The sequence below is a fragment of the Grampus griseus genome (assembly GCF_964374135.1).
Source record: "Grampus griseus genome assembly, chromosome: 10".
Classification (NCBI taxonomy): Eukaryota; Metazoa; Chordata; class Mammalia; order Artiodactyla; family Delphinidae; genus Grampus; species Grampus griseus.
In genome coordinates this window covers 68,799,041-68,825,486 of record NC_139004.1, presented here as the reverse complement: position 1 = coordinate 68,825,486, position 26,446 = coordinate 68,799,041, and the positions used below count along the sequence as shown (strand labels likewise).

At 57.4% G+C, this 26,446-nt stretch overlaps 1 protein-coding gene across 2 annotated transcripts; it reads right to left on the bottom strand.

The window, feature by feature from the left end:
• PRKCD (protein kinase C delta) lies at nt 1–26,446 on the bottom strand. Of its 2 annotated transcripts, XM_082663666.1 has the most exons (18): nt 26,393–26,446; nt 13,611–13,744; nt 12,277–12,476; nt 10,909–10,969; nt 10,574–10,736; nt 10,444–10,475; nt 9,163–9,248; nt 8,777–8,906; nt 8,027–8,127; nt 6,671–6,773; nt 6,399–6,496; nt 6,060–6,233; nt 5,673–5,764; nt 5,043–5,105; nt 3,885–4,023; nt 3,543–3,731; nt 2,818–2,946; nt 1–688 (listed from the first exon to the last, which is right to left on the bottom strand). In XM_082663666.1, exons 2-18 carry the CDS (start codon nt 13,723–13,725, stop codon nt 530–532), a joined length of 2,034 nt encoding a protein of 677 aa, XP_082519792.1. In that variant the 5' UTR covers nt 13,726–13,744; nt 26,393–26,446; the 3' UTR covers nt 1–529. The 2 variants fall into 2 exon arrangements, with proteins under 2 accessions (XP_082519792.1, XP_082519791.1); XM_082663665.1 differs by having other exon boundaries at nt 6,399–6,773.

Genomic DNA, 26,446 nt, shown 5'->3' with positions numbered 1-26,446 from the left:
TTTTTTTTTTTTGGGTGGGGGGGTGGTGGGAGGTGGGGAAGGTGTGTGTCATATATATAATATATATATATTTTAAAAGATCATATCACCAGTCCCCCACATTTTTCTCTACTGAGCAATATATACACGCCTATATATATATATATATATATATATATATAGGCGTGTATATATATATATATATATATATATATTTTACATATTTTTTTCAATAGATAACTACATTCAAGTAATGAAACACAGGATTTACAATTTCCCTCTGAGGGCAGAGGAAAAGCAAATTCACATACAATTCACAGAGGAAGTACCATGAAAGCCCAGCCAGACAGGAGCTGAGGCCTCTCTGGGGGACGAGGGAGACAGGCAGCAGCAGAAATTATGACAATCACACTGTTACTTATCGTGGGGGACAGGCAGGTGCCGATGAAGTGGGGGGCCCTGCCTGCTCTGCCTGGGCCAGGTCAGCAGGCCGTGCTGGCTGACCCAGGCTCCCTGGCTGGGGTGGGCTGGGGGCACGTGTCTGGCAACCTCAATTTTCCAGGAGCCTCTCGAATTTGGGGTTCACAAAGGAGAAGCCGGCAAATGCTGTTTGGTCCATGGAGTCGATGAGGTTCTTGTCGCTGTAGGAGAGGCGCGGCTTCTCGTTCAGGAACTCCTGGTCGAAGTTGTTGTAGTCTCCAGCAGACCTCTGCAAACAGAAGGCAGGGGTGTGTAAGCGGGACCCAAAGGGCAACCTTCCAATGGGTTCCCGACGTTCCAGGGACCCATTCCCGGAGCCATAATCCCTGTTGGGCTGGGCCAAGCCAGAGCTGTCCTTATTTAGAACAGAAAAGGGAGTCTTTCTGCTGGAAGGTGGATGCTGTTACCAAGGGAATGAGGGAAGCCAGCAGGGGGCCTGGAGGAGGAAAGGTGGGCATCCACCCAAGCAGGGTTCTAGAAGACCACAGCCCTGGGCCAAAGCCCAGCCACCACTTGTTTTTGTAGGTCCCACAAGCTAAGGCTGGCTTTTGCATTTTTAAATGTTTAGGAAAAAATCAAAAGGAGAATAACACTTCATGACATGTGAAAATTAAATGAAATTCAAAGTTCGGCATCCATAAATAAAGTTTTATTAGTACCCAACCACACCCACTCACTGACATACCGTCTATGGCCGCCTTGAGACTATCTGGCCTGCAAAGCCTAAGATATTTACTATAAGGCTGTTCACAGGAAAAGTTTGCCAACTCTCTGCTTCTGAAGGTACAATGAAAGAGTGATTGAAAGAGGTCTTAAGCTGGTGGCCCTCAGGCCAAACTGAGCTGCAGGTACAACCATTTTGACTAGCCATGGGTTTTAATGGCATTTGAGCCAATATTTTAAAATTGGGCAATTTGGGGCTTCCCTGGTGGCGCAGTGGTTGAGAGTCCGCCTGCCGATGCAGGGGACACGGGTTCGTGCCCCGATCCGGGAAGATCCCGCATGCTGCGGAGCGGCTAGGCCCGTGAGCCATGGTCCCTGAGCCTGCGCGTCCGGAGCCTGTGCTCCGCAACGGGGGAGGCCACAACAGTGACAGGCCCGCGTACCACAAAAAAAAAAAAAAAAAGGGCAATTTGACATAAAAATCCTGGTTTCTGGCTTCTTTGAAAACTGACAGAGCAGAGCAGCCCTGGGCCCATTTCCTGGCACGTCCGCCCACTCTTGGTGCTGAAACCCGCTTGGCCAGTACATCACAGGCCCCACTTCCCACTGACAGGGGCTGCCGATCAGCTGCCTGGTGTTATTTAAAATCAGTCTATCCCTCTTTCTATCAAAAGCGAGACACTGAAAGCAGGCTGTGTGATTTTCCTACAGCTGGCCTGGCCTGGTAGTGATGTGCCCACGGCAGGAGGCACTGAGTTTGAGATCCCTGGAATGGGGGAGTGCTCTGCGGCTTCAAGACACAAACACGGGGGCACATTACACAGGCTGCTCAGTGGGAACAGCGTGTCCTGAAAGAGGAGGGGAAGCAAAGGAGAGAAAGGGGAAGGGAGGGAAGAGCTGCGATCAGAGAAGGGCCACAGAGCTCAACTTCTGAGAAGTCCAGCCTCCCTCTGCTCTCCTGCTGGCTCCTTGGTGGTTTCTCTAGATTCTAGGCCTTTATGCAAACCATCCCTCCTCTACCTGGAATACCTCCCATCTGCCCTTGGCCTGGCCGAGCTTCCCCAGCCCTGCAGACATCCCATTTCCTCTCAGACCCACCCCGATCTCTGCATCTTGGGCACCTGCCCACAGACCATCCCTATGGCAACTGATTGTGTGTGGCCTTGTGACATGTCTTGTACTGCTGTCATTTATCATAGATGACCATCAGTGTGCAAGTTTCCTATCTCTCTGAGGAGCTGGGGCCCCTCTAGCTCTGGGACTGGGCCTCCCACTTCGCTATGCAGCCCAGCACAGTGCTCTGCACCCAGAGGGTACTCATCATTTCCGATATTTTTTGGAAAATGGATTGGATAGATGGGTAGGTGGAGGGAGGGGGGCCTTAACTGTGATCCCGAAAGCATACTCCCCTGCACACAGTGGGTTTTAAAGAATGTATGCTAAAGGGTGGCTGGATCCACTGTCACCAATGTTTGTTGAATGACTGACTGAGGAGAGATGGTGAGGATACGAGGGTAGAGGCTGTGGCTCAGTGTGCCAAGGAGGTTGGGAAAGCAGATTTGCTAGAAGAAGGGAGAGGAGGAGAGCATGCGAATGATGCAGGAGAGAGGCAGGGCAAAGCAGGAGGAGTCCACTCCGGAAGGCAGTGAGAGAAAACATTGAGTGGGCAGCCCCCACTGGAGCGGGATCACGTACCACTTTGGGCTTGAAGGGCGGCTCCACTGCACGTTTCTCCAGCAGAGCCCAGTTGATGGTCTTGAAGAAGGGGTGGATTTTGATGTTCCCTGTCACTCCCAGCCTCTTGGTTGTATCCCGTTCAAGCAGCTGCAACGCAGCAGGGAACCTGGTTAGCACCCGAGGGCTGTAGGAAATGGGAGCCTCAGAAAACGCCAAGCAGGTCGAGGGGTGCCCAGGCTGGTCCAGCCCAGCCTGGTATCACAGCCCAGGGCCTCTGGGCCTGAGAGGTCCTCTCTGGCCTCTGGTCCCAGGTCCGGTGGAGAAATAGGGTGTGGACTGGGGCTGCCAGGACTCTCAGCTGGTGGGACTTGTGAGCAAAAGCAGTAGCTCTTATTGGGTGTTTACCATCTGCCTGGCATCATACACTTACGTTTTTTTTCCCCCAAAACTCTGTGAGAAAGGTTCTCTTCTGGCCTCATTTTGTAGATAAGGAGATAGACTCAGAGTTTAGCCTAAGGTCTATCTGTCTTCTGACCCCAAGCCCATCATTGCCAGGCCAGGCTGATTCAGTGCAGGGAACATAGACAGGAGGTCCCAAGAAGGTGGCAGGAGAGTGACCCCCCAATGTGTTAGGACCGGAGCACTGGTGAGGCTGCCATCCCTGAGACAGGAGGCTTCTGGCATTCCCGTGACCTGGTGTCTGCCAGCTCCTGCCCCTGCCAGCCCAGCCCAGGGGCTCCTACCTTCTCCAGGATGTCCTTGGACTCCCTGGTGATCCAGCGGGGATAATACGGTGAGTCCACACGGATGGACTCAAAGAGTTCGTCCTCATCGTCACCGTGGAAGGGGGACTGACCAATGAGCATCTCATAGAGAAGGACTCCAAAGGACCACCAGTCCACGGAGAATGAGTACTTCAGGCCCTGCAGGATCTGGGGCAGAGGGGGTGCCAGAGCTGAGGGGGCCCTGGAGCACAAGCCCCGACCAGCCCTCCTCAGCCTCTTGGCTGTGACTCGGACATTGCCACCCACCCCCTGTGGAGACAAGGTGTCGGCCAGAGGCAGGGCCGGGAGGGTGCCACTCACCTCGGGGGCGATGTAGTCAGGGGTGCCGCAGAAGGTGCTGGCCTGTTTGTCCCCAAACATGTTCTCCTTGCACATGCCGAAGTCAGCAATCTTGATGTGGCCATCCCGGTCCAGCATCACGTTGTCCAGCTTAAGGTCCCTGCGGGGAGGGGACAGGAAAAGGAGTCGTTAGGGTCCAATTCCCCTCCTCCCCGTAGTCCCCTCCCATGTCCCCATTGTCAGCCCGGAAAGCCTAGGACTCTCTCCAGGGTACGAGGGAATGAGGAAGAGGAGGGGAAAGAGGTGCTAAACACAGGTGCTTCCTGCAAGCCGCCTACTGTGTGCTGTGTGCTGGACACACACCATCCTACTTTCCGAAGCCCAAAATGAGGCTCAACGAGGTGGTATCACTTGCCTAGGGTCACCCAGCTACTCAGCTGTGGAAGCGCCCTGGACTCAGGTTTGTCAGACTCCACAAGGGCAGGGAGCCCATCTATTTTATGTAGGTAGTTGAGTAGATAACTTAGGCACACGGTAACAAGCACCAGAAAAGCAGAACAGCACAAGGCCCATCTTCCACTAACCTCGCTTGCCAGGCCCTCCCTAGACTGAGTCCAGGCACAGACAGCACATTACAATGTGCATCTCATGCCACCTTTTAAAGCCTGGTCCCTAACATCCAATATGCACTGTCCCATGGATTGGTTTTCCACTTGACAACATACCTTGGGATCATCCCACAATAGTACACACAGCACGGCCTCAGCCTTTCGGATGAGTACATATTAATCCATGGCAGGATGGAACTGTCATTTATTGGGTGAGAATTTATGAAAGCAGACCCCATTGGTGGAAGCTCAGAGTGCTCAGATGCAGCTGCAGAGGGAGACCGATGGCTCCAAGGAAGGGAGACACCATACCAGTCAGTGCTGCGCTCCCACCAAAGGTGTCGAGTATGGGCAGGGAGTTCCCAGTCCCTGGAGCTGTGCCAGCCTCAGCTAAGGGGCCACAAGGAATTGTAGCAATGGAGTAGGTGGTTTAAGCAAATATCCAACTAAAGACCAACTCCAAGAGGAGATGGGGCCACAGCTGGACCGGGATCCACTCAGAGCATTTCAGAGGATATGATGGGGTCGGGGCCTCCCCTCCTAAACACCCCCCACCTTCCGATCCCCGCACCTGTAAATGATCCCTTTCTGGTGTAGAAACTGTAGTCCACAGACTATCTCAGCCGCATAAAACCTGTATGAGACACACACACACACACACAGTGTCCTGAGATTTCTGTGAGCAGCCCCTGCTTCTCCCTGGGTCTTCATCCCCACCCCCAGGGACAGGAAATGCTGAAAATAACTCCACGGACAACCTGGTCCTGATCAAGCACATCTTGTATCAGGCAAGTAGGGGCTGGTAGCCAAGGCAGAAAAGAAAATTGTGAAGTAAAAAGCTCCAAATGAGACAGTTCTCTGTCCTAAGAGTGTATGCATTTATATAGATATGCCTGTGTGCACACACACACAGTCTGGGGGTGCATGCTAGTTTAGGGGCCACCCACCTGGGTCCTGCATTGTGCAGGATCACCCACCCGCTGAGGCCCAGGGAGGGGACAGGACCTGGCATGTCTAGGTTGTGTTCCCAGCCACAGCTCACCCCTCACCCCTAGCTTCCCACACGGGGCAGGGGACGGCCCTGGCCACCCCAAGTCTCTCCAACCCCAGCTCCAGCCCAGGCTGGCTTCACCAGGGGGAGGGAAGAAGGAATGGAAGGCAGATGGGCAGAGGGCTCTTCCCCCAACAGGGCCTCGCGTACGTGGCACGGTAGAGCTCGAAGCGGCCTTTGTCCTGGATGTGATACATCAGGTCGCCCCCATTGAGGAACTCCATCACAAAGAACAGGTGGTCCTGTGGGAGGAGGGTGGTGAGCAGAGGCACAGAAAGCGGCAGGCAGCTCCCTCACTGAGGACCACTAGGGACAAGCCCCAACAGGAAGCAGGGGACATCTGCCCTGGTGGATGTGAGGGGGGAAGAACAGCCCTGCCCTGAGGAGTCTGAGGAAGGGAGACTCAGCCTTGCCTTAAGTGGTCTGAGGAAGAAGACTGGGCCCTACCCTGGAGAATCTCAGTGGGAGACATGGCCTTGACCTGAGTGACTGAGGGGGGATGTGGGCCAGGGGCACTGATAGTGGGCGGGCCGGCACCTTGGTCTGGAAGGTGCAGAAGAGATGGGTGAGAAAGGGATTCTCCCCGGAGAGCGCCAGCACCCGCTTCTCCACCATCGTGCACTCCACGTCATCATCGATCAGAACCACGTCCTTCTTGAGGGCCTTGATGGCGAAGAATTCCTTTTTGCCCTTCAGCTCTGCGAGCAGCACCTGACAGATGGGCAGGGGTGCTGAGCAGGGGAGGTTCGGACCAAAGGTCAGGGCGCACGGCCCAACCCAACCCGGAAGCACCCAGGGAGGGTGGGAAGCAGGTGCCCCTTGGCTACCAAGCCCAGGTCCCTCGGGCTGCCTGCCCCAGGGCCATGGGGCCCTCACCTTCCCGAAGCTGCCTTTGCCCAGGATCTTGATGAAGGTGAAGTTGTCAATGCTGCACTTGGTGCTGCTCTCCCAGATCTTGCCGTAGGTCCCAGTTCCTGCCCAAGAGACAGCTGCTTCAGACTCATGTCTCACGTCCAGAGGGTGGTCCTCCCTGGCTGGGTCCCTCCCCACAGAGGTGCCTCCTCTCCAGTTGCACTCAACTGTGTGGAGAGGCTGGGTCCCATGCTGGCGTGGGGGGGTAGGGGCTTTCCTGGAAGGAATGGGCACACCTTCACATGGGACATCATCTCCAGAGACTCCTGGCTTCTTCTCAAAATTCTGGTAGATCCCAACAGTCTCTGCAGTCTCGGAGTCCGACCTCCGGGCAGGTCTCTGGAGGGGGTAGGGGTTGGGGGGCCAGAGGTCATATCATGGTCAGAATTCCCAACCCAGAGGGAGGACCCCAACCATCCATGACTCCACCCTCAGTACCAATGGGGGACAGCAGGGGCAGAGCCCAGGACCCCAGGCGGTGCATGTGCACGCACACGTGTGTGAATAAGTGCGCACACACACGCACACACACTTCTGGCACAGAGACGCCTCAGTGGTCTGGAAGGCACTGACTACAAACAAGAGTTCTGGAAATTGAACCCTAACTTCCCAGCCACTTACTCAATAGATTTTTATTTGTGTTGCCTTCACTTGTTTTTTTTTTTCCCTCACTTGTGATAGATTCTAGAATCTTAAAGTTCTGTGGCCTCCTTCAAGCTCCACCCATACCCAAACACACACACAAAAAAAACATGTACACACTGGACTGCCCTGGTGGCGCAGTGGTTAAGAATCCACTTTCCAATCCAGGGCACATGGGTTCGAACCCTGGTCCAGGAAGATGTCACATGACACGGAGCATCTAAACCCATGTGCCACAACTACTGAGCCTGTACTCTAGAGCCCGCGAGCCACAATTACTGAAGCCCGCGCACCTAGAGCCCGTGCTCCACAAGGAAGAGTAGCCCCTGCTCGCCACAACTAGAGAAAGCCCGCAGGCAGCAACAAAGACCCAACACAGCCAAAAATAAATTAATTAATTAAAAAAAAAAAAGTAAAGGAGCAAAAAGAGATTTTAGGTAAACTCCTTTTTTTTTTTTTTTTTTGGCAGTACGCGGACCTCTCACTGTTGTGGCCTCTCCCGTTGCGGAGCACAGGCTCCGGACGCGCAGGCTCAGTGGCCATAGCTCACGGGCCTAGCCGCTCTGCGGTATGTGGGATCTTCCCGGACCGGGGCACGAACCCATGTCCCCTGCATCGGCAGGCAGACTCTCAACCACTGCGCCACCAGGGAAGCCCTAAACTCTTTTCTTTTAAAAAAAAAAACCATATACACATAAAGGCTTTAGTTCCAAGTGTTCCAACCTTGCAGTCATCCAGGTTCACCCTCAGGAAAAGCACTGCTTGAATAACTAATTTCTTAGGAGAACAAGCCCACCACCCTCTAATGTCCAATCCTTGAACTGGATCTTCCAGAAGTAGGGTCTTATGTATAAACGCCCCTCACTGCAGTTCCCCAGGAGTGGGCATGAGCCCTGACTCGTCCCCAACCCTGCCACCCTCTGTCCAGGGTTCCCACAGTGCCTGCCCACCTGGGTGACTTGGTTCAAGGCCTCGGCCAAGAGCTTCTGGTTGATGCCACAGAGGTTGGCCACCTTCGTCTGGCACTTATGGTGCACGTTCATGCCACAATCTGGGGTGGGAGAGAAGCAGAGCCATCAGGGCCCCCGCCCAGGCAGGCAGCCAGCAGGCTCCAAAAGAACTGTCCCCTTGTCCCAGGCCCAGCCAAGGGCAGGGAGGGACGGAGGAGAGAGCAGGAGAGAGGAGGGCTTTTGGCAGGGTTTGCTGGGTTTCCTGCATTTAGAAAAAGATGTATCTGAAGCCATCAGGAGCACCTCAAATCTTTCATTATTTAAAGAAGAAAAAGAAAAAACAAATGTCTGGGACAAGCTAGACAAGTCACTTTTCCTCCAGACGTCTCTCGTTTCAGTGAAGCCTGAGGTGGGGGAGGGCCTGCAAGGAGCACGAGCTGAGCTGGTGTGAGAGGGGCCCTGGCCGGGGAGCACCTTCCGCCTGTTTTCCCCTCGGTGACTCTCTGGGGCCGACTCGACACCTGTTTTATACTTGAGGACGTGGAGCTCTCAGCAGTGGGGCCACCTTCTGATGGTCACACAGCAGTAAATGGCAGTCAGTCGAGCCAGTGGGGAGGGGCCAGGAGGCCTCACCCACGTGAGAGTCCCCAAGCGAGGGGGCAAAGGCAGCCTCAGCTGGTCTCAGCTTCTGGGGTCCGGGTGGGCCCCCCTCCCACTTCCGCCGCAGCCCCCGCCCTAGCCGGCACGCACCTTCACACTTTAATCCCTGCTTCACCAGCCCCCAGAGCAGGCTGCCGCAGTGGTCGCAGAAGGTGGGGCTCATGTAGTTATAAACCTTGAACCGGTGTGGCATGTCAATGTTGAAACGTTCTTTCTGGAACTAGGGGTGTGGGGTGTCACAGGTCAAGGGTCACATGCCAGCACCAGTCCCTTCCTCACCCCCTAACTCTCCCTGACCCAACCCCATGCGTGGCAAGATCCCCAAGAGGGCTCCGTGGGGACTGGGAAATCCAGGGATCCCAGGGGCCAAGCCAGGGGAAGGAAGGAAGAAGGAAAACGGGGAGGAAGGGTGACTCCACAGGGAAGGGGTGGGGAGAGCTCGAATCCCTCCCGCCCTGCCCTGGGCCCCGCCTCACTATGGTGTCCCGGCTGTTGGCTGCAGTGCCCGTACACCGGCCAATGATCTTGTCGATGCATTTCTTGTGGATGGCAGCGTTGCATTCTTGAGGTGGCCCAGGCCCAGGAGGGGGACGGGAAGGCCCCGGAGGGGCAGAGTCTGTGAGCTGGCGCCCCCCGGCCCAGTCCTGCCTTCCACACAAAGTCCCCGTGCTCCCCGACCACCCACACCCTCACCACATGGAGCCCTCGGCCTAGAGGTTGATTTTTCTCTCCTCCGGTCAGTCCCTGTGGGAGGAGTCTGGGAAGGATGGGGCAGGGAGGACAGGTCGATCTGGGCGGGTATCGGAGGTTAGGAAAGGCTCAAGGAGTCCCGGTGGGCAGGGAGGGGGGCATGGCAGTGAGAGAACTAGAGGCAGGGGAGCCCTCTTTGTGGCTCAGGACAGCAAACAGCTCTTAAGCTCTCTCACCGCCCCCCGCCACACACACACACACACACACACACACACACACACACACACACACACACACACACACACACACACACACACACACACACACACTGACAGATGCACCCCAACACAAAGGCACTCAGGTACACGTACACAGCATGTATAATGACAAACCTTCTTACATAGAATGCTTACCGGGCACCAGCCACACTTAAAATACAGCTTTACATATTTTATCCCATTTGATCTTCACAATGACTCTATTGTCCCTATTTTACAGATGAGGATATTGAGGCACAGATAGGTTAAGTAACTTTGTCTAAGGTCCTACAGCTAGGAAGTGGTAGAGCTGGGATTCAGACCCAGGCAGGCTGGCTCCAGAGCCTGTGCTCACCACCACCGGTCCACACTGCCTCATGCATGCACCGACGGCCGTAGAGAAGGGTGTGCTCATACGTGTGTACCAGATGCACACAGCTCTCAACAGAAGCACACATGCAGCCAGGGATGTGCTGGCAAAGGTCTAACAGCCTCTCTGCGGGGAAAGAGCCCCGATGTGCAGCACTGGCAGATTCTGTGTACATACTCCACTGGGGCCTATTTCAGGCCGCCAACGTGATGTCACTGAACGGGAAGCGCTGGGAAGAAACACGCCGGCTCCAGCACTCACTGACGCAGCCGCCGTCCACACACACACTACCACATGGAAAGCCTCACGTGCACACACTCAAGCACAGGCTTCATCCAGACACACCGTCCCAACACAGGGACACAGGCTTCTCTGTGAAGGCACGCAGGCACATGCGTGCACACACATGTGCATACAGACTGGGCGGTGGAGACACTTACGCCTGCACTTGTAGCCTTGCTTGTTGAGACCCCTGAAAGGAAAGTGCCCAGGCAGGGTGAGTGAGAGGAAGTACCGGGGATGGGGGCCCTCCCTCACCCACCCCACCCCAGCGAACACAGCCAGTCTCACCAAACAAAGTCTCTGCACACAGAGCAGAAAGTGGGCTGTCCAAAGAAGGTGGCGATAAACTCGTGGTTCTTGATGTAGTGAATTTTGGCCTGTTTGATGGCTCCACGGCGGTTCATCGTTGGGAACTTGGCCCCGTCTTCACCCCGCATTGACTGCTTGCAATCTGGGGACCGGGTAGGAGTGAAGACAGCCCCAGCCCACGGGAGGGGCCACACCCCTTCAGTCCCTCCCAGGGCAGTCCTGGACAGAGCGCCAATGGAGGCTGCTTCCCTAAACCTCCGTTCTGGCTCTGGTATCTGAACCTCCGTCCCCAGCCCAGGTAGGGAGGGGCTTACCTATGTCTTCCAGGAAATACTGCACAGACATCAACACCTTGGCCTGGGGTTGCAGGTCCAGCTGCAGGAGTGAGGGTGGGGGAGTCAGTGAGGGCGGGCCTGGGCCAAGCCAGACTCAGAACCCGCCCCCATGGTTGGTCCCTGAAGGGCCAGGGAGTCCCAGCGCCTAGCCAGACACCTGTTTGCCCAGAGTGGGCAGGGCCCCACCTGTGAGCCCCGCCCCCAGCACTCACCCAGGAGTATTATTACATTTGGGGAAGTAAAAGGATCCAGCCCACACCCAGCTTGGCCACATGGCCCTGGGAACAGAGTGGGAAGGGAAACTCCCCGCCCCCAACCCCGGCTGCCCACTTTCACAAGGATCTTAGAATGGAGGCACTGCATCCCCCCACACATGCAGACACACAGACACACGCCTATGACACAGCGTGCTGGTTCTCTCTCTCTCTCTCTGTCGGGGGCTCTGCCTGTCCAGTCTCCTCACACAGACTGGCTCGTCCTAAGGGCAAGACCCTCAGCTCCCCCAGGGCCTGGTGACTGACAGTGTCCCTTGGGGTAGTGGACAGAGAGCACAACAGGAGCCTCTGCCTGATTCTTCAAGGGTGGGTGCAGCCCTGGGTCAACCTCTCTCGGCCCAGTTCCTTCACCCCTCACTGGAGGCTGAGTAGAGTCTCCATGGTCACAGGTCTTTCCTGGCAGGGACACCTCGGCTGCAGGAGCCCACATGTAACCGCAGGGGGCAGGGATGCCCTGCCAGCGCTGACGTCCTGTGGCCACAAGGGACATATGGCCACGTGTGCATGCAGAGTCCAGGTTTCAGCAGGTGAGTGGTGGGCCATGAGCCTTCTCCTCCCCGACCCCCCCTGCTGTGGAAGATCATAACTGGTGCTCCCCGATGCCTGCCTGGGTTTGGAATATCTGTGAAGATTCCAAAAAGAACTGGGAACAATGGGGTTCTCTGAGAAAGGGGACCTGGTGTTGGGGCTAGGACCCACCCTTTCATACAGCTTGATATGTTTTACTATGTGCACATCCTGCCTTTGCAAAATTAAAAGGGAAAAAAGCAGCTGTAATACCAAGGAGGGCTCTCTTTAGCACTGCCTACGTGCCAGGTTCTACAGTAAGCCCTTTGCATCCAGCAGCTCATTTCATCAGAACTGACCCCACCGTAGGTCTTTTAGTAGTTTCTCCTTTTACAGATTCAGAAGCAGACTCAGAGAGGCGAAGGGTCTGATGAATCGCAGGACCAGGATTTGAACACAAGCTGTTGGCTACAGAGCTGCCCCAGTGGCCGGAGCGGCCAGGTGCCCTCGGCCGTACCCGCTCACTTTGCCCACACACATGCGTGACTGTGGCTGTGCCCCTCACCCAGAACTCGGCCTTGCCATTGTTCTTCTTGCAGCGCTCGGCCAGCACCGACACACCCACTGTCACCTCGGACACTGGCTCCTCCGCAGCTCGCATCAGCACAATCTGGATGACGCGACCTTCGTAGATGTGGGCATCAAACGAGGACTTCCACTCGGGGTACATGGTGGGCTTCTTCTGCACCAGCGTCTTCCCACGCTCTGCAACGGGCCAGGAAGGCAAGGTCAGGCTAGGGAACCTCTGTGCCTCAAATCTCGGGCCTTTCCACAGCCTTCCATCCTATGGAATCTGCCTGCTCTCTCCCCCAGGGCCCAAGTCTCCACTCCTCAGCCCTCATGACCATGCTCTGCTCGCCTCACCAGCCCCATCTCACTCACAATCTGCATGAGAGCACAGAAACGCCGGCAGTTTCCCCAGGGTGCCCTGCTAGGTTCCACCCCGGACCTTTGCTCCTGCTGTCCCTTCTTCCTGTGACCCACTTCCTCCAGCCCCTCTTAGATGTCACCTTCCCTTAGACATTTACTCAGTGACACTGCCACAGGCTCCCACATGCCAGCCATGGTGTTGGAGGCAAGGAACACGGTACCTGTCCTCCTAGAGTCCCAGTCCTGGGCAGAGACATGAATCAGTTCACCCCTCAAGTGAACATTAAATCACAGCTGTCATGAGACTGAAGAGGGCAAGGTCACTGGTTCTAGACCCGCCCATGGTCAGGTGGCCTGCCCCAACCTAAGGGTCAGGGAAGGCTTCCTAGAGGAAGGGACAGCTCAGCCGAGACCTAAGGGATGAGCCAGGGGTTCACCAGGTGAGGGCAGAAGCAAGAAGGAATGGCGTGAGATGTTTGCTTCTTCCAGGATGACCTCCCTGACTGCAGCCTGGGATGGTTCCTCATCTGGACTTCCCTATCACAGGATCACTGTCTGCCTCCTCCACCAGACTGTGAGCCCCATGAGGGCAGGGCCTGGTCAGCCCTGGAGCATGGCAGTGTTCTCAGAACCCAGCACAGGGCCTGGCACAGATGGACATGTGGAGCTCCTGGAGGGAGCCTGTTCTTGGGTGAAACAACCAGTGGGGGAGGAGCCAGAAGCCCTGAGCTCCACAGAAGGTTCCATGTAGCCAGTGCAGGTGGTTCTACAGGCAGTGAGTCGCCTGTTGTCCTGCATCGCAAGCTGAGCTGGGCAGGGAAATGAGGACAAGGAAGAGAAGGATCCCTCAGAGGCTCTAGGAGAACAAGGCACAGTCCCTTCCATTGCCTCCTCCTGGCCCTGGCTTCCCCGCCCCACCGGCTGCTGCCATTGCCTGCAGCACAGGTAGGGTCCAGCCTACAGCCCTACCTGTGCTGAGTGCCTCCTTCATCCTCACAGCACAGAAGGGCTGGCTTGCCTCGTCTGCGGCCTGCAGGGAGCCCAGCTCATAGGAGTTGAAGGAGATGCGCAGGAACGGTGCCATGTTGGGGCTTGCAGCAGGGCTGTGGAGACAGAAGGTGTGAGGCGGGCAGCAGGGACAGCCCTGGGAGGTGGTCAGGTAACCGCTCCCCCCAAGGGCTCCCACAGCACTGAATTTGGTCCACATGGTGCTCAAAAGGCACTAGTCCTAGTTGCCACCATTAAAATTGAGAAGTTTTATGTAAGACTAGATTGGTGGCCTCCCTGGTGAAATTGGAAGGTGCGACATCAGGCCTACTGGGCAATATCTGGCTGGCACTGCCCCCTTTGTTGGGCACCCCTGCCAGTTGACTCCAGTTCAGAGGCCCCCTTCCACTTCTCTCCGAATCCTATCTAGGCCCTGGAGGCGTGTGAGCCTGTGATTCCCATGTCATTCATTTGGGGAGTCAGTCATTCAATGCCTCCTTTAATACCCAATGGCTGTTACCTAGTATGTGCTGGCCATGGCACCTTGGTGCCAGCCACGATGGGCAGGACAGCACCCCTTCCTCCCTGTACCCTGCCCCACGCAGCCCTCCTTGGTTTTCAAAGTTTGGTTTTTGCTCATAACTACCCAGGCAGACAAGTAGGGCCAAGACAAGTAGCAGGGCCAAGATGATCACCCCCACTTTTCAGATGGGAAACTGAAATCCTGAGGTTGAACCAGAACCCAAAGCTGGATTCTACTAATTAAGCACCCACTTTGTCTGGGATCAGGGTCATGAAAGGCCCCACCCACATCAGCGTGCTTGACACTTCTGAACCTGAGCTCCTTGGGGTCAGGCGCTCTCGCCTACCTGGAAGTTTGTCCGCACTTTCAGACTAAGTTTTTCCAACTATAAAACTACTTTAAGGTCGAATGTAACGCTGACTTTGCTTCTTACGCCACACAGGTTGGCCCCACACGCCCCCATTCCTCACAGTTCCTCAAATCGAGGATCACGACGGGTGGCCCTGAAGGTCTTTCGGCTTGTCCTCGTGGAGGATGCTCAGCTGTGCAAGCCCACAGGTGTACACTTGCACACCTGCACAGACAGTGGTTCCGGGCCTAGGCCCCACAGGAGGGAGCTCCACAGCCGAGGCTGCAGGAATGCTCACTAACATTTATCCCCGTGTATACGTATTTGCTCCATCCTAAACATAAGCCAGCACGGAGGCAGACTGAGACACGCACCCCTACCCACACATGGGCCTGTGTGCACAGGCAACAGCCACCCTGGCCCTGGGACAGCTCCCCCAGCTCCTCCACATGGCCGCAGAGTACCAGCCAGGCCTGCTGGCAGCTCCAAGCCCAGATAAGCTCACAGGAAACACTTGACCTCAGCCTACAGCCCAGTCCAATGGCCCGGCCAGTCCTCTGAAGCCTGCAGCCAGAGAAGAGGGGAGGGACCATGCGGGGCAGACTCCACCACGTCCCCTGCCCGGGCCAGGCTCCTACTCAGAGGGAGCGAGAGTGGGTGTGTGAGCTCACGTCTGAGACCAGACAGGCCAGCCACAGTGACCCCTCAGCAGGCAGGGAGGGAAAGCCAGCTGTGGGCGGCTGCTGCTTCCTCCTGGGGCCCAAGCAGGCATGAGTGTGCAAGCTGGTGTTGGGGGGAGGGGGGCGGTATGTGTGGGTGTGACTGCACAGCCATGGAGATGTGTGTGCCTGTGAGGATGTGTGAGTGGGTGGCAGGTGGTGTGCACTCAGCCAACGCTGAAGTGGAGAGCGAGCTGTGTGGGCCTGGCTGGGAGCGTGCGTAGGAGCCTGGGTGAGTGTCTCAAACTTCCAGGCAAAAGGACATCATGCCCCTCCTGCCACCCTGTGTGGTCTGGGGGTCCAGAATGATTAGCAGGGCCCCTGCACAGCACACACTTGCCATGTGTCTGCATCTGCATTCCAGGGCCTGACCCCGGCAGACGTGGCTCAGCCTCATGCTTCCCAATAGGATAACCTCGAGACCCAGGTGGGGCCGTGATGAACTTCCCGAGTGTCTCAGAGGATGAGGGGACAGGTGGGCAGGGACAAAGGAGGAGCAGTTGTGCTGCAGGGGGCTGGGCTCATATGGGAGAGGGGGTCAGGGCAGCCCTGGGTGGCAAAATGACGGTCAAGCTGCCTGGGTATAAGATCCTATCACCCACACTGCCTTGGCTGTGGGACTCTGTGGGTCACTTGGCCTGAGTCTCAGTCATCCCCATCCTACAGATGAGGAACAGTCCCCTCGCTGCAGAGTTGTCACGATGATGAGAACTTGTATAGGACGAGAGCCAACACCAACCCCACAGCCTCAGGGCGGGGGCCTCTTACCACTACAACCCCTTCTTGCTAATAGCGCCCCTCTTTCATCTGTGCACCTTCCCTCACCGCTTACAAAGTACACTCACATCCCCACCACATCCACTCCATGCCACCCCTGGAGCCTGGGAAGACGGTCCTGATAACTGACTCTACCTTTCGGGGAAACCAAGTCTCCAGGAACAGAGCTGCTCATCCTGGAGTAGCAGGTGGGCCCAACACCTACTGGCCAGCTCCTCCTCGGCCCTTCCCCCACCTCCCCTCGGGGCCCATTCCAGGTGGCCCATGGGCTCCGGGTCACCCAGCAGGAGCCGTCCATGGACCACCCAGGGCTGTGAGGCAGAGACAGGATCATCAGCCTGCCCTCCAGCTCTGCAGCACACTCGGAGCAGTTGCTGTTCGCAGTCAGTTAGAAGCCACCAGAGGGAAAACCACAACCACAGCAGGCCCCAGTCCTGGCCCCAAACCTGCACAGCCAGGCCGCAGCACCGTGAGAGAGAGGACCCACGGGCTGCCCTGGGGCTACTTGGCAGTAACCCTAGCGTTAGGTCACCCAGCCCCAACTACCTAGGACTAAACCTAGAGCACGGGCCCCGGCCACGTTCTATCACCTCCTCCACCTCAACTGCACCGCCTGGACCCCCAGAGGAAGACAGGCACCACGAGCTGGCATCTTCTTCCATTGATGGCCATGTGACCCTGAAAGGGGTCTTGGGCCCCTGCACACCAGGACCCCCCTGCACAGCAGAGCCAGAGTTGTCCACCTACCTTGCAGAGCATCTGAACACTGGTGGGAAGGCCAGGGGGTAAAGTGACAGCACAAAAGCAAGGTGGGCCAACTATTTATAGCCCCCATGCAAATTGGCTCAGGCCCACAGGCCCCAAAGGAAGGCCATTGGCTCAACCTTATCCCCACTCTGCAGGGCCACGGAGGTGGCAGGGGTTGGACTCCACACAGGCCTCCATGGGGACCAGCTCCTTGGAGCCAGCTGAGGCCAGCCAGGCCTTTCCCAACTGCCTGTGGGCTCCGAGTCTCTACTCTCCTGCTTCTCTAGCCCACAGCAGGGGCAGCCCTGTGAAGCAGAGAGCTCCAGACTTGGGAGTCAAAGGGCCTGGGTGTGAATCAGTACACTCACTTATAAGAAAGATCATCCTTCTCTGAGGCCAACATACACCAGACCAACCTTGTAATGGCATTAGCTCACTTTATCCCTGTGCAGGTCCCAGAGGTGGATATTTTACTGACGAAGAAACAGGCTCAGAGAGGCTAAGTGACTTGCCCAAGATCACAGAGCCAGTAAGTGGTAGAAGGAGGATCTGAATCCAGGCCTGCCTGACGTTGCAGCCCACATTCTTCTGGTATGCCATGTCAGGAAGAGGAGATGAAGGGCAAGAGGGGGCAGAGGCAGAGAGAGATAAAAGTGCAGGGAGCAATACACACAAACACACCCATGAGGACAAAGTAAACAAGAAGAGGGGTGAGGGGACCAGGAGACAGGTCCCCTGTGCTTGACCACCCAACCCCCTCCAGGCTGGTCCTAGGTCTGACCTTGGGGATCCCCCGCTACTGTACAAAGAGGGTGGTACAGACCCCTGAACTGCTACTTTCTCTCCTGACCCAGCTGTTTGGGACACACTCCAGTTCTTAAAACCTGGGGAAGGTCTGGCTGCATCCCATCCCCAGGATATGAGGGCTTGCTGGCCCTGTTCCCCACCCTGCCCTAGACCAACAGCCCAGAGGTACGGCAAGGCAGGGCCGGGCCGGACCAGAACAGGCGGCCCGCTTCTGCCAGGGCAGCGGAAACCTTCTCCCAACCAGTCAGGGGCAGTGGGCAAGGCCGACCTCAAGGTGACCAGAGTGACTGTGCCAGTTGAAGCTCCTGGGGCGTGGAGGACAAGTATGCACATTACACATCCACGTGTGTGTGCGTGAGTGTGTTCCAGTAAAGGAGGCAGGTGGGGTGCAAGGCCTGAGGGGCACTATCAGGAACAAAAACGCATTTTCTACAACAATCACATATAACTTGTTGACTAACAATTTTTTTTTTTTTTTTGCGGTACGCGGGCCCCTCACTGTTGCGGCCTCTCCCATTGCGGAGCACAGGCTCCAGACGCGCAGGCTCAGCGGCCATGGCTCACGGGCCCAGCCGCTCCGCAGCATGTGGGATCTTCCCAGACCAGGGCACGAACCCGTGTCCCCTGCATCGGCAGGCCAACTCTCAACCACAGCGCCACCAGGGAAGCCCTAACAATTTTTTTAGAGGTAAAAAATAAAACCCATCAAGCCAAAAATATCTCCCAATAGATCGGCCTTCAGAAACTGACATGTCCAGCTCCTCTTTGTACAGAGCGCAGGGGAACTGAGGACCGGGTCCTGCAATGAGGGTCCCCTGGCCCCCAGATAGGGCCGGGTCCCCTCCAACCTAGTCCTTCCCTGACATTTGATTCTGCCTCACAGGCCACAGGGTGATGCCTGCTGGACAGAGGAGCAAAGCAGGGCCCGAGAAGAGAGGCCTTGGGCAGGCTCTTGGGGAGAGTGTGAGAATGTAGAGGGGGGCTCCCTCACAAAGTCTGCCCAGGGAACAAGAGGAGGCAGGCTGAGGTCAAGCAAAGCAGGGGTGAGTAGGACGAGCTGAGGCCCCTAGTGGGTCTAGGGTCTGGCTCCCTTGAACAGACCCCTGAAGAGAGGGGGATACACCCCTCCCATGCAACCCTCCCCACACACACCCACCCAGCCTGGGGCAGCCCCTGCCACCTGCCCACGGAAGGCCACCACCCACTGCCGGTCAAGGCTGGTGGTGGCGGCAAAGCAAAGTGGGGCAGTGTCGGCCTAGGCCCTCTAGGGACACAGACCCTGCCTGGGGGGAGCTCAAGGTCCGGCCCACATCAGTCTTGAGGGATGAACGGAAGAAGGAGGACACAGGAGGCCCAGGCAGTGGGAGGGAAGGAGAGTGAGAGGCAGTGTGATTGCAGGAGGGAGCAGGGCTAGCCCTGGCAGGGTTGCAACAGGGCAAGGGGGCTGGGCGTGGCAGAAGCTGCCGGGCAGGGCAGGCAGGCGGGTAGCAGCTCAGCTGGGAGACTGGCTTCCCCAGATGGCCTTCCCAGACAGAAGCAAGTTAAGGAGGCCACAGGGGTTTCACAACCCAGGAAATGGGCTCAGCAAGAACAGGAGGTGGGGGAGGGGAAGGGCTAGCAAGACCCCTCCAAGGCCCTTCCCCCAGGGCCTGTGCCCTAGCCCCCATGTCCTGGGAGAGGGACCAGCCATGGTCTCAGGTCATGGCCAAGTCCCACAGCAGGGGATGCTCCCCACCCCTGCTCTCCCCCAGGACTAGCACCTTATCCCCCAGCCAGACTCCTTCTCAGCCCCTCCCTCGCCCCACACAGACCACCCACTGCCATGGACTCTCCTCCCCTTGCCCAGTGACCTCCCCTACTACCTGTCACCACTCCCGGTCTTTCCCCAATCCATTCTTCTCACAGCTCAGAACCTCCTGGACTCCCACTGCCCTTGGAGAAGGCCCCAACCTCAGCCTGGCCCTGGCCTCCCCGCCACCTCAAATCTCACCCCTGGCTACTCTGTGAACACATGCCTCACTTTCCACCTTTTGCACAGGCTGCTCCCTCAGCCAGAATGTCTCCCTGAATTCCTCCATATCCTTACAGATTGCTCTGAAGTCCAGCCCTTCCTTCCCCACTTGCCAGGAAGCCAGCTGCTCCTCTATCTCACGTGCCCCAGCAGGTCCCCTGTGCATGTGTCTGGGATCACACTCAGCAGAGGACCTGGGTGTCTGCCTGTAGCTCAGCGTTGTCAGCTCTGGCCACACATCTGACCGGCCTGGGGACATTCAAAACCTCCACTGCCGGCTGACCCGGCCCACTGATGGGAATCAGAGGTGAGGCCTGGGCAGCACAACTGAACGTTTTGCAACTGTCCTTCCCTCAGAACCAGTGAAACACCTGGCTTTTCCCTCAGGAAAATCCATGCCTGTGGCGACAAGATTCTGCACATGATAGGGTGGGGACTGTAGGTCTCGAAGGCCTAGCCTGGTCCCAGGTGACCCCCAGCCAGCGGGCGTCACAGTGACAAGACACACCAGGCCCATGGAACTCACAGCCCCACCGGGGACAGCCACATAAGTGTGTAATTACAGAGAAGATGACTGCTGCTCAGGCAGTGAGAAGGCCTGGGGTAGAATGGGGGCCGGAGGGGCCTGTCAGCCGGGGCGGGGGCGGGGTGGTTTGCCTTAGGAAGGGCTTCAATCTGAGAGATGCTCACGGTGCCATGAGCCCATCTGGCCAGAGGGTCTGGAAGGGTAACGGGGACAGGTCTTGGGACCCTGGCTGTCACTGGCTCACACTCACCCCTGCCCGTGTCGGGTGTAGGACCTGTGTGGGGCACAGTCCACAGCAGGCACAGGTCTGAGCCACTCAGCTGGCCCTAGGACTGGGGAAGCCCTGGGCTCAGCCAGAGGGAGGGCTCCAGGTACCCCTGAGGGGGGAACAAAAGTCCCTTCATGGCAAGACTGAGGACAAGGGGGCTCTGTGAGGAGCCAGGGTAGGGGGTATGTCAGGGCCTTTCCCAGAATAACCACACCTGTGTGCCCACACGGGCACACCCACCAAACCAAACACAGTTACACGTGGGGAGCCCTGACTGCAGTTGGACATACACACACAGCTGTAACCACAGGCACATACACAATCCTATGACAACTCAGTAACGCACACACCGAGAACGACACCCCTGCTCCCCGGCTCTCACATGTTGACAGACATCCAAGCCCACGCAGATCACACAGGACATTCATACCCTCACGCATTCACCAGCACAGAGAGATCTGTGTGCACACAGGGAGCCGCGAGCACACAGGCACACCGCCACTCCAGGCTGGCAGAGATCAACTCACAAGCCTGGAAGAACCCACACATGCCTGACTACAGTCTGCCACCAGAAAGTCCAAATGTAGCTTTTTCTCCTGCAGCCCGTGGGGCACAACAATTGGGGACAGGGGAGGGAAGGGCAGCAGGACATCAGGCAGGCTGGGCCTCCCCACTGAGGGAGGTGGAGAAAGTCCCTCCTGGCCTGGGGCAAAGTCCAAAGTGTACAAGGGAAGGAGTGGGCCGGTCAGGCTCATCGCTGGGTGGCCTCCCACTGCCTGAGGGGAAGTCAGTGGAGGTTGGGGACGAGGCTGGGGGCCACAGGTGCAGTCACAGGCCTGGTGCACAGGAGGAGGGGCGGGTGCACCCGTGCAGGTAGAGCAGCCATGCGGGCACCCCACACAGCACCTCCACGGAGCTCCAGACTCACTGGGCAGAACCTGACAAAGAGAGGGCGGGTAATTCACCCAAAGCCATAAAGCCAACGGGGCAGACCCCAGGGTGGCGGAGAGGGACTCTCCGGTCCTAGCCCCAGAACTGCCCGTCTGGCCTCCCGCGGGACAGGGCACTGCTTGACAGAGGGCACGGCTCCTCCACCAGCCCCCACAGAGATGGGCCCGCAGTCCACTCCTCAGCCCCTCTCTGTGCACCTCCTTCTAGAGTCCCTGTGATTTTCCTGATTGTTGACAACAGCCTTTGTGTTTGAGAGACGGTGAGATGGCCATCTAAGGCTTTTGCCATCCATGCCCACAAGGTGAGTAGGGCCTAGATGATGCCTTCCCACTTTAGGGATCAGGAGAAAGCTGGAGAGAGGCAGGACCATGGTGTGCCATCTCACGGCGGGCAATGAACACAGGAACTGGAGAGCAGGGGCTGGTTGTGGGCTGGACAGGTCTAGTTCAATGGGGTCTACCCTGGGTGCCCTGCGACCTTGGCCAAGGCCCTCTGGCGTCATCTGTGAAAGGGATGATCTTGCCCTGCCCAGGAGGTGGTGCTGAGTGTAGGAGCTGTACCGTCATCCTTATCAGTGCTGTCATCCTCACACTGGGCCCTCTCCCCACCTGCCCCACCGCCCATTCCCAGCTGTCTGATAGCCACAGGGGCCTCCAAACTTCCTTGGATCAGTGGGTAAAGGGGCTCTCTCAAGCCACCCAGCCCTGTGGTGCCCTGCTCTGGTCTGTTGCTCTGGAAAGAGACCAGGCTGGGCAAAGACAGCTGAGTCCACTGGCAGACACCTGGCCAGCTACTGTCTCTCTCAGGACCTCAGTCTCCCTACGTTGACAATGGAGACCTCTCAGCTTCCTCCAGCTCTGATGAACGACCCCACAGTTCTCCTCCTACCTCCTCCCAGCCCCAGCCCACAGCAAGCGGACACCTGCTCCAGCCTCAGGCTTTGGTGACTGGCTACTCCACTGTGCCTGTTTACCCAACACAGCCATAGACATAATCCAAAGCTTCTGGGGCTGTTGTGAAAACAGCAGCTCAGCCACCACAAGCCTGCCCTCCTGGGCACCCTGGCAGGGACCTTCAAGGGACAGCCACCCCAGCCCTGTACCCAGGGCCTCTCAAACTTCCCCACCAAAGGCCTGCTGAACCCTCTCCTCCCTAGTCCGGGCTTTACGTGCTACCTCTCGACTCTCAGGTTTCACTTTCAGCCCAGACCCTCCTGAACTCCAGGATCCCCAACCTCACCAAGCTCTGTAGGTGCTCAAACACATCCAAATGAGGCCTACTGATGTTCTCCACGCAAGTGCCCCTGTTCTCCTAGCAGCGCCAGCACTCAGGCCAGACACCCGGCGGTCGTTTCCACCTTCCCCTTCTTCCCAGCACAGCAAGGCTATCACTTCTGCCTCCTGTCCATCCCGAAGTCCTCTCTTTTCTCCATCACCACCCTATCCAGACACCATCGCCTTCTGCAGGCCTGCACCAGCCTGATCACTACCCTCCATCCTCTCCTCTGGCCCCCATGGTCCCTCTGCCCCAGTGACTAGGCAGGTCTTTTAAGACAGTAAAGCAAGTCTTGTCACCCCCTGCTCAAGTCCCCAGTGTTTCCCATTTCCCTTCTGATGAGCCCAGACCGCTCTCCCCGGCCTCCTGGCCATACCCCGCCCTGCTCCTGGGCCCCAACCCCAGCGACCACTTCTGGTTCCCTAAACAGCCACGTTCCTTTCTGCTCACGAGCCTCTGAGCTCGCTGTTCCATCTTCCTGCTCCTCCCAAAACACACACTGGCTCTTTCTCATCATTCAGGTCTCAGATGGACACTCCCTGATCTGCCCATTTCACAGGTGAGGTGACTGAGGCTCAAAGTAGTCCAGTCCCTGGCTTGAGTACACAGCCAGGAAATATCAAGCAAGGATTTGAAGCCAGATCTGTCTGACGCCTGCAGAGGTCTTGCTCCTAAACCTTCGATGCCCTCGCTCACACTCCTAGCCGAGGCCCCTGCCCATCTCCAGCCCTCCAGGCTCCTGGCCCCCGCCTACCACACCGCCAGCATTACCATTCAACACCCAAGAACCCCAGCCCCTTGGCCCTGGATAGCAAAAGCCAAAGCTCAGCCCAACCCTCACTGGGCTGACCTTCTGTGTGTCCCTGGGACAGGCAGGTCCCTGCCACCAGCTGCTGCATGGCAAGGATGTATGTATGGATGTGTGTAAGGGGATTTCCAGCTCTCCCCACTCCTCCAGCCTCCATCAGCCCCACACGTCCGCCCCCTTCCCCAGTCCAAAGCCCAACTCCAAGGGTCCGAAGGGCAGGCAGGCTGGCGGGAGGGCTCACCAGCTACGCCCTCACCGCCAGCCTCAGCTTTTCCAAGCCTCATGTCCCACAAGGGGCCAGGGCAGGGGAGAGGCTTTAGGGAGGCCAGAGGGGGCAGCAGGCAGCTGCGGCCTGCCTTTCCCTTCCCTGCATCTGTTTGTCAGGAGATCTATTTTTCTCCCTTTGAAAGGGAGTGAGGGGGAGAAGAGCTGAGTGGGCACAGCTGTTCCACCCTGGAGTTCTCCTCTGAGAACGCAAAACTTATTGAAAACAACAGAACTGTCCCCACCCTGCAGCATTGCTGCTGGAGGCAGAGTCAAGACCCGGCTTCTCAGCCGCAGCCACTTGGCCCCGTGACACTGGGCCCATGCCCAGGCCATCAGATGATAATAATCCCATCATCAGTACCACCTGCTGTTCTTCGAACAGTTACCATGAACCGGGTGCTGAGTGCTTTATACAGCTAGTTTCTACTTCTTACACACGAACAGCATGCCAGGCACGGTCCTGGCTACTTTGCATACATCATCTGTTGTTTCCAGCACAACCTGGTAAAGGTGGATGCTGTCATGGTCTCAGGTGTCAGAGGGGGACACTGAGGCACATGGTGTCAAAGCCACTTGCCCAGGTCCGTTCATACAGCTGCTTAGAGCTGCCTAATCCCAGAGATGCAGCCCAGCTGATGTCACTCACACACAAGGGGCCATCCCTGCCTGAGCTAATGCTCTGAGCCTCAGCTTACAGCTTGGAGGAAAAGAGGAGCTGGGGTCATGGAGGCTGCAGGGGACTCCATGGCCTCTGCACCCCCAGCCCACTCCTTGAGTTTCTGTCCAGGCCTGGAAAGCCTGGCCGGTTGACCTATTCCACTGGCCAGACACTGCTCCTCTCGGAGGCAAGACTGGGGTGGAGCAAGCCACAGATGGAGAGCTGGTCAGTCCCACTCTAAAACCACTTCCTGGGCAGCCCAGAGGAAGTGAGCCTCCGGAAACACCTCGGACGGTCTCTCCTTGGGCCCAGGCCTTGGAAAGTGCACAGACTGCCCCAGGAGAAATCCCCTGCCTGCCTCCCAGTCCCCAGGGCCCAGCAACTCCACGTGTACCAGACATGGACACTGCAGGGAACAGAGAAGCTGACAGGATCCCCCATCCGCCTGTGAGCACCTTGGCCCTGTGACCACAGGCAGCCCACTTCCTCCTCTGTGGCAGCAGCCACAAATGGTGCCAGCACAGCTGACATGGCTCCTCCCCTACATTTATCCCCCCTCCCCCCAGTGCCAAGCCCTGGTCAGCCTGGGGGCCTAGCCCAGGCAGGCAGGATAGCTGGTGAATGCCTGGGAAGAGCTCACCTCCCACTGTGGCCCTGTCCCCTGGAGTGCCTGTGGTCACACAGCCACACCTCAAACCTCACCCTCAGTGCCAGATGCAAGCTGAGCTGTGACCCTGACCAAGGACCGCCCCCCCTTCCTGACCCAGAATGGGCACAGTGTGGTATGTGTGGGCAGGCGTCTGAGTGCACGGATGACTGGGTGAGCCTCTGTGTGCGTGTTTGAGCGTGCCTGCGGGTGAGTCCATGTGAACACGTGTGTACGTGTGTGCGCATGTGTGCTGCGTGTGCAGGCACTCATGCGTCTGCGGGTATGGGTGCCGAATGCGGCTCAGCTTGTCTCCCTGTGTGTGTTTGTATGTCTATGCCAGCGAGGTAGGTGAAGTTTGAGAGTAGAAAGTGGGCTGGCTTTAAGGCTAATTAATTGAACTCAGGGAATGAGGCTCAGTGGTGGGCGGGAATGGCCCCCTGATCTCACACAGCAGAGTCCCCCAGCCAGCCAAGGACACATCACCTCCTCCTCACCAGGTTTGCAGGGAGGCTGAATAAACAGAAGACCCAGCGTAGACCCTGCCCTTGTTCAGCCCCTCCAGGAAGTGAGGGCCCTGACCTCTTGCCCTCCCCTCAAGGGGGAGCCCGGCCCCCACCATCTATTCACCCCTGAGACCTGTAGGTGCCTGGCAGCCAGTAGGGGTGGGAGTGAGGGGTTCATCTGGGAGGACTCCTGGGGGAAGAACACCTTGGCCACCCTGAGCACCCTCCAGTGCCCCCCAGAATCCTGTTCACTGGACTTCAGACACTCAGTGGGTAACTCACACTTGCCCCTGTAATGTGGGCTGAAGGAGGCAAGTCTGGCGCCAAAGGAGGGAAGTTTTAGCTTTATAAGGGGCCTGAGAGAGAGCAGCCTTTCCCAGTATTCCTTAGAGACTCCCAGCTCACCCTGAATCTGGGGGCTGGCGATGGGGATTTAGAGCCTCTCCTCTGGCCCCAGAGAGGCTGTGGAAATGGGGGAACTGGGGTGTGGAAGAGAGCTGTGCCAGGAGCTGGGAGACCTCGTTCCATTCCAGCTCAGTGTCCAACCCCTACAGGGCCCAGGGCAAACCTCAGTTTCCCTTCGTGATGACAAGGACAGCCTGAGGCAGAGAAAGGGGCCAAGGAAAAGCTGATACATCTACTCTCACCCTGGCTCAGACACCACCTCCTCTCGGCACCAAACCACTGGTGGGCCCCAGGCCTCTGAGCTCCAAGGCCAAAGCCTTCCCTGGGCCCGAAGCCAGTTCTAGGCAGGGAGCTCTCAGGGGCAGGGCCAATTGCTACCTGCTCTGGGTGCCCAGCCCCATACCCAGACCATGGGCATGTTGTATGTTCCCCCACTCCAGTCCCAGGGCAGAAGGGGAGGAGCCCAAAGAGGGTGGTCATCCCTGTACACTGTGCATCTGCCTAAGAGGACCCCATCTTACCTGGGGCTCCCGGCTCCCCTTTGTCCGTAGTCCTGGCTCCCGCTGCCACCACTG

What these genes read in the sequence shown, in the direction of transcription:
- PRKCD (XM_082663665.1), bottom strand. Translation starts at nt 13,725, where the DNA reads ATGGCACCGTTCCTGCGCATCTCCTTCAACTCCTATGAGCTGGGCTCC. An exon ending in CCAACAGCCGGGACACCATA is followed by an intron (nt 8,907 to 9,162) that starts GTGAGGCGGGGC and finishes CCACACCCCTAG; the next exon opens with TTCCAGAAAGAACGTTTCAA. An exon ending in CCTTGAACCAAGTCACCCAG is followed by an intron (nt 6,774 to 8,026) that starts GTGGGCAGGCAC and finishes TACCCCCTCCAG; the next exon opens with AGACCTGCCCGGAGGTCGGA.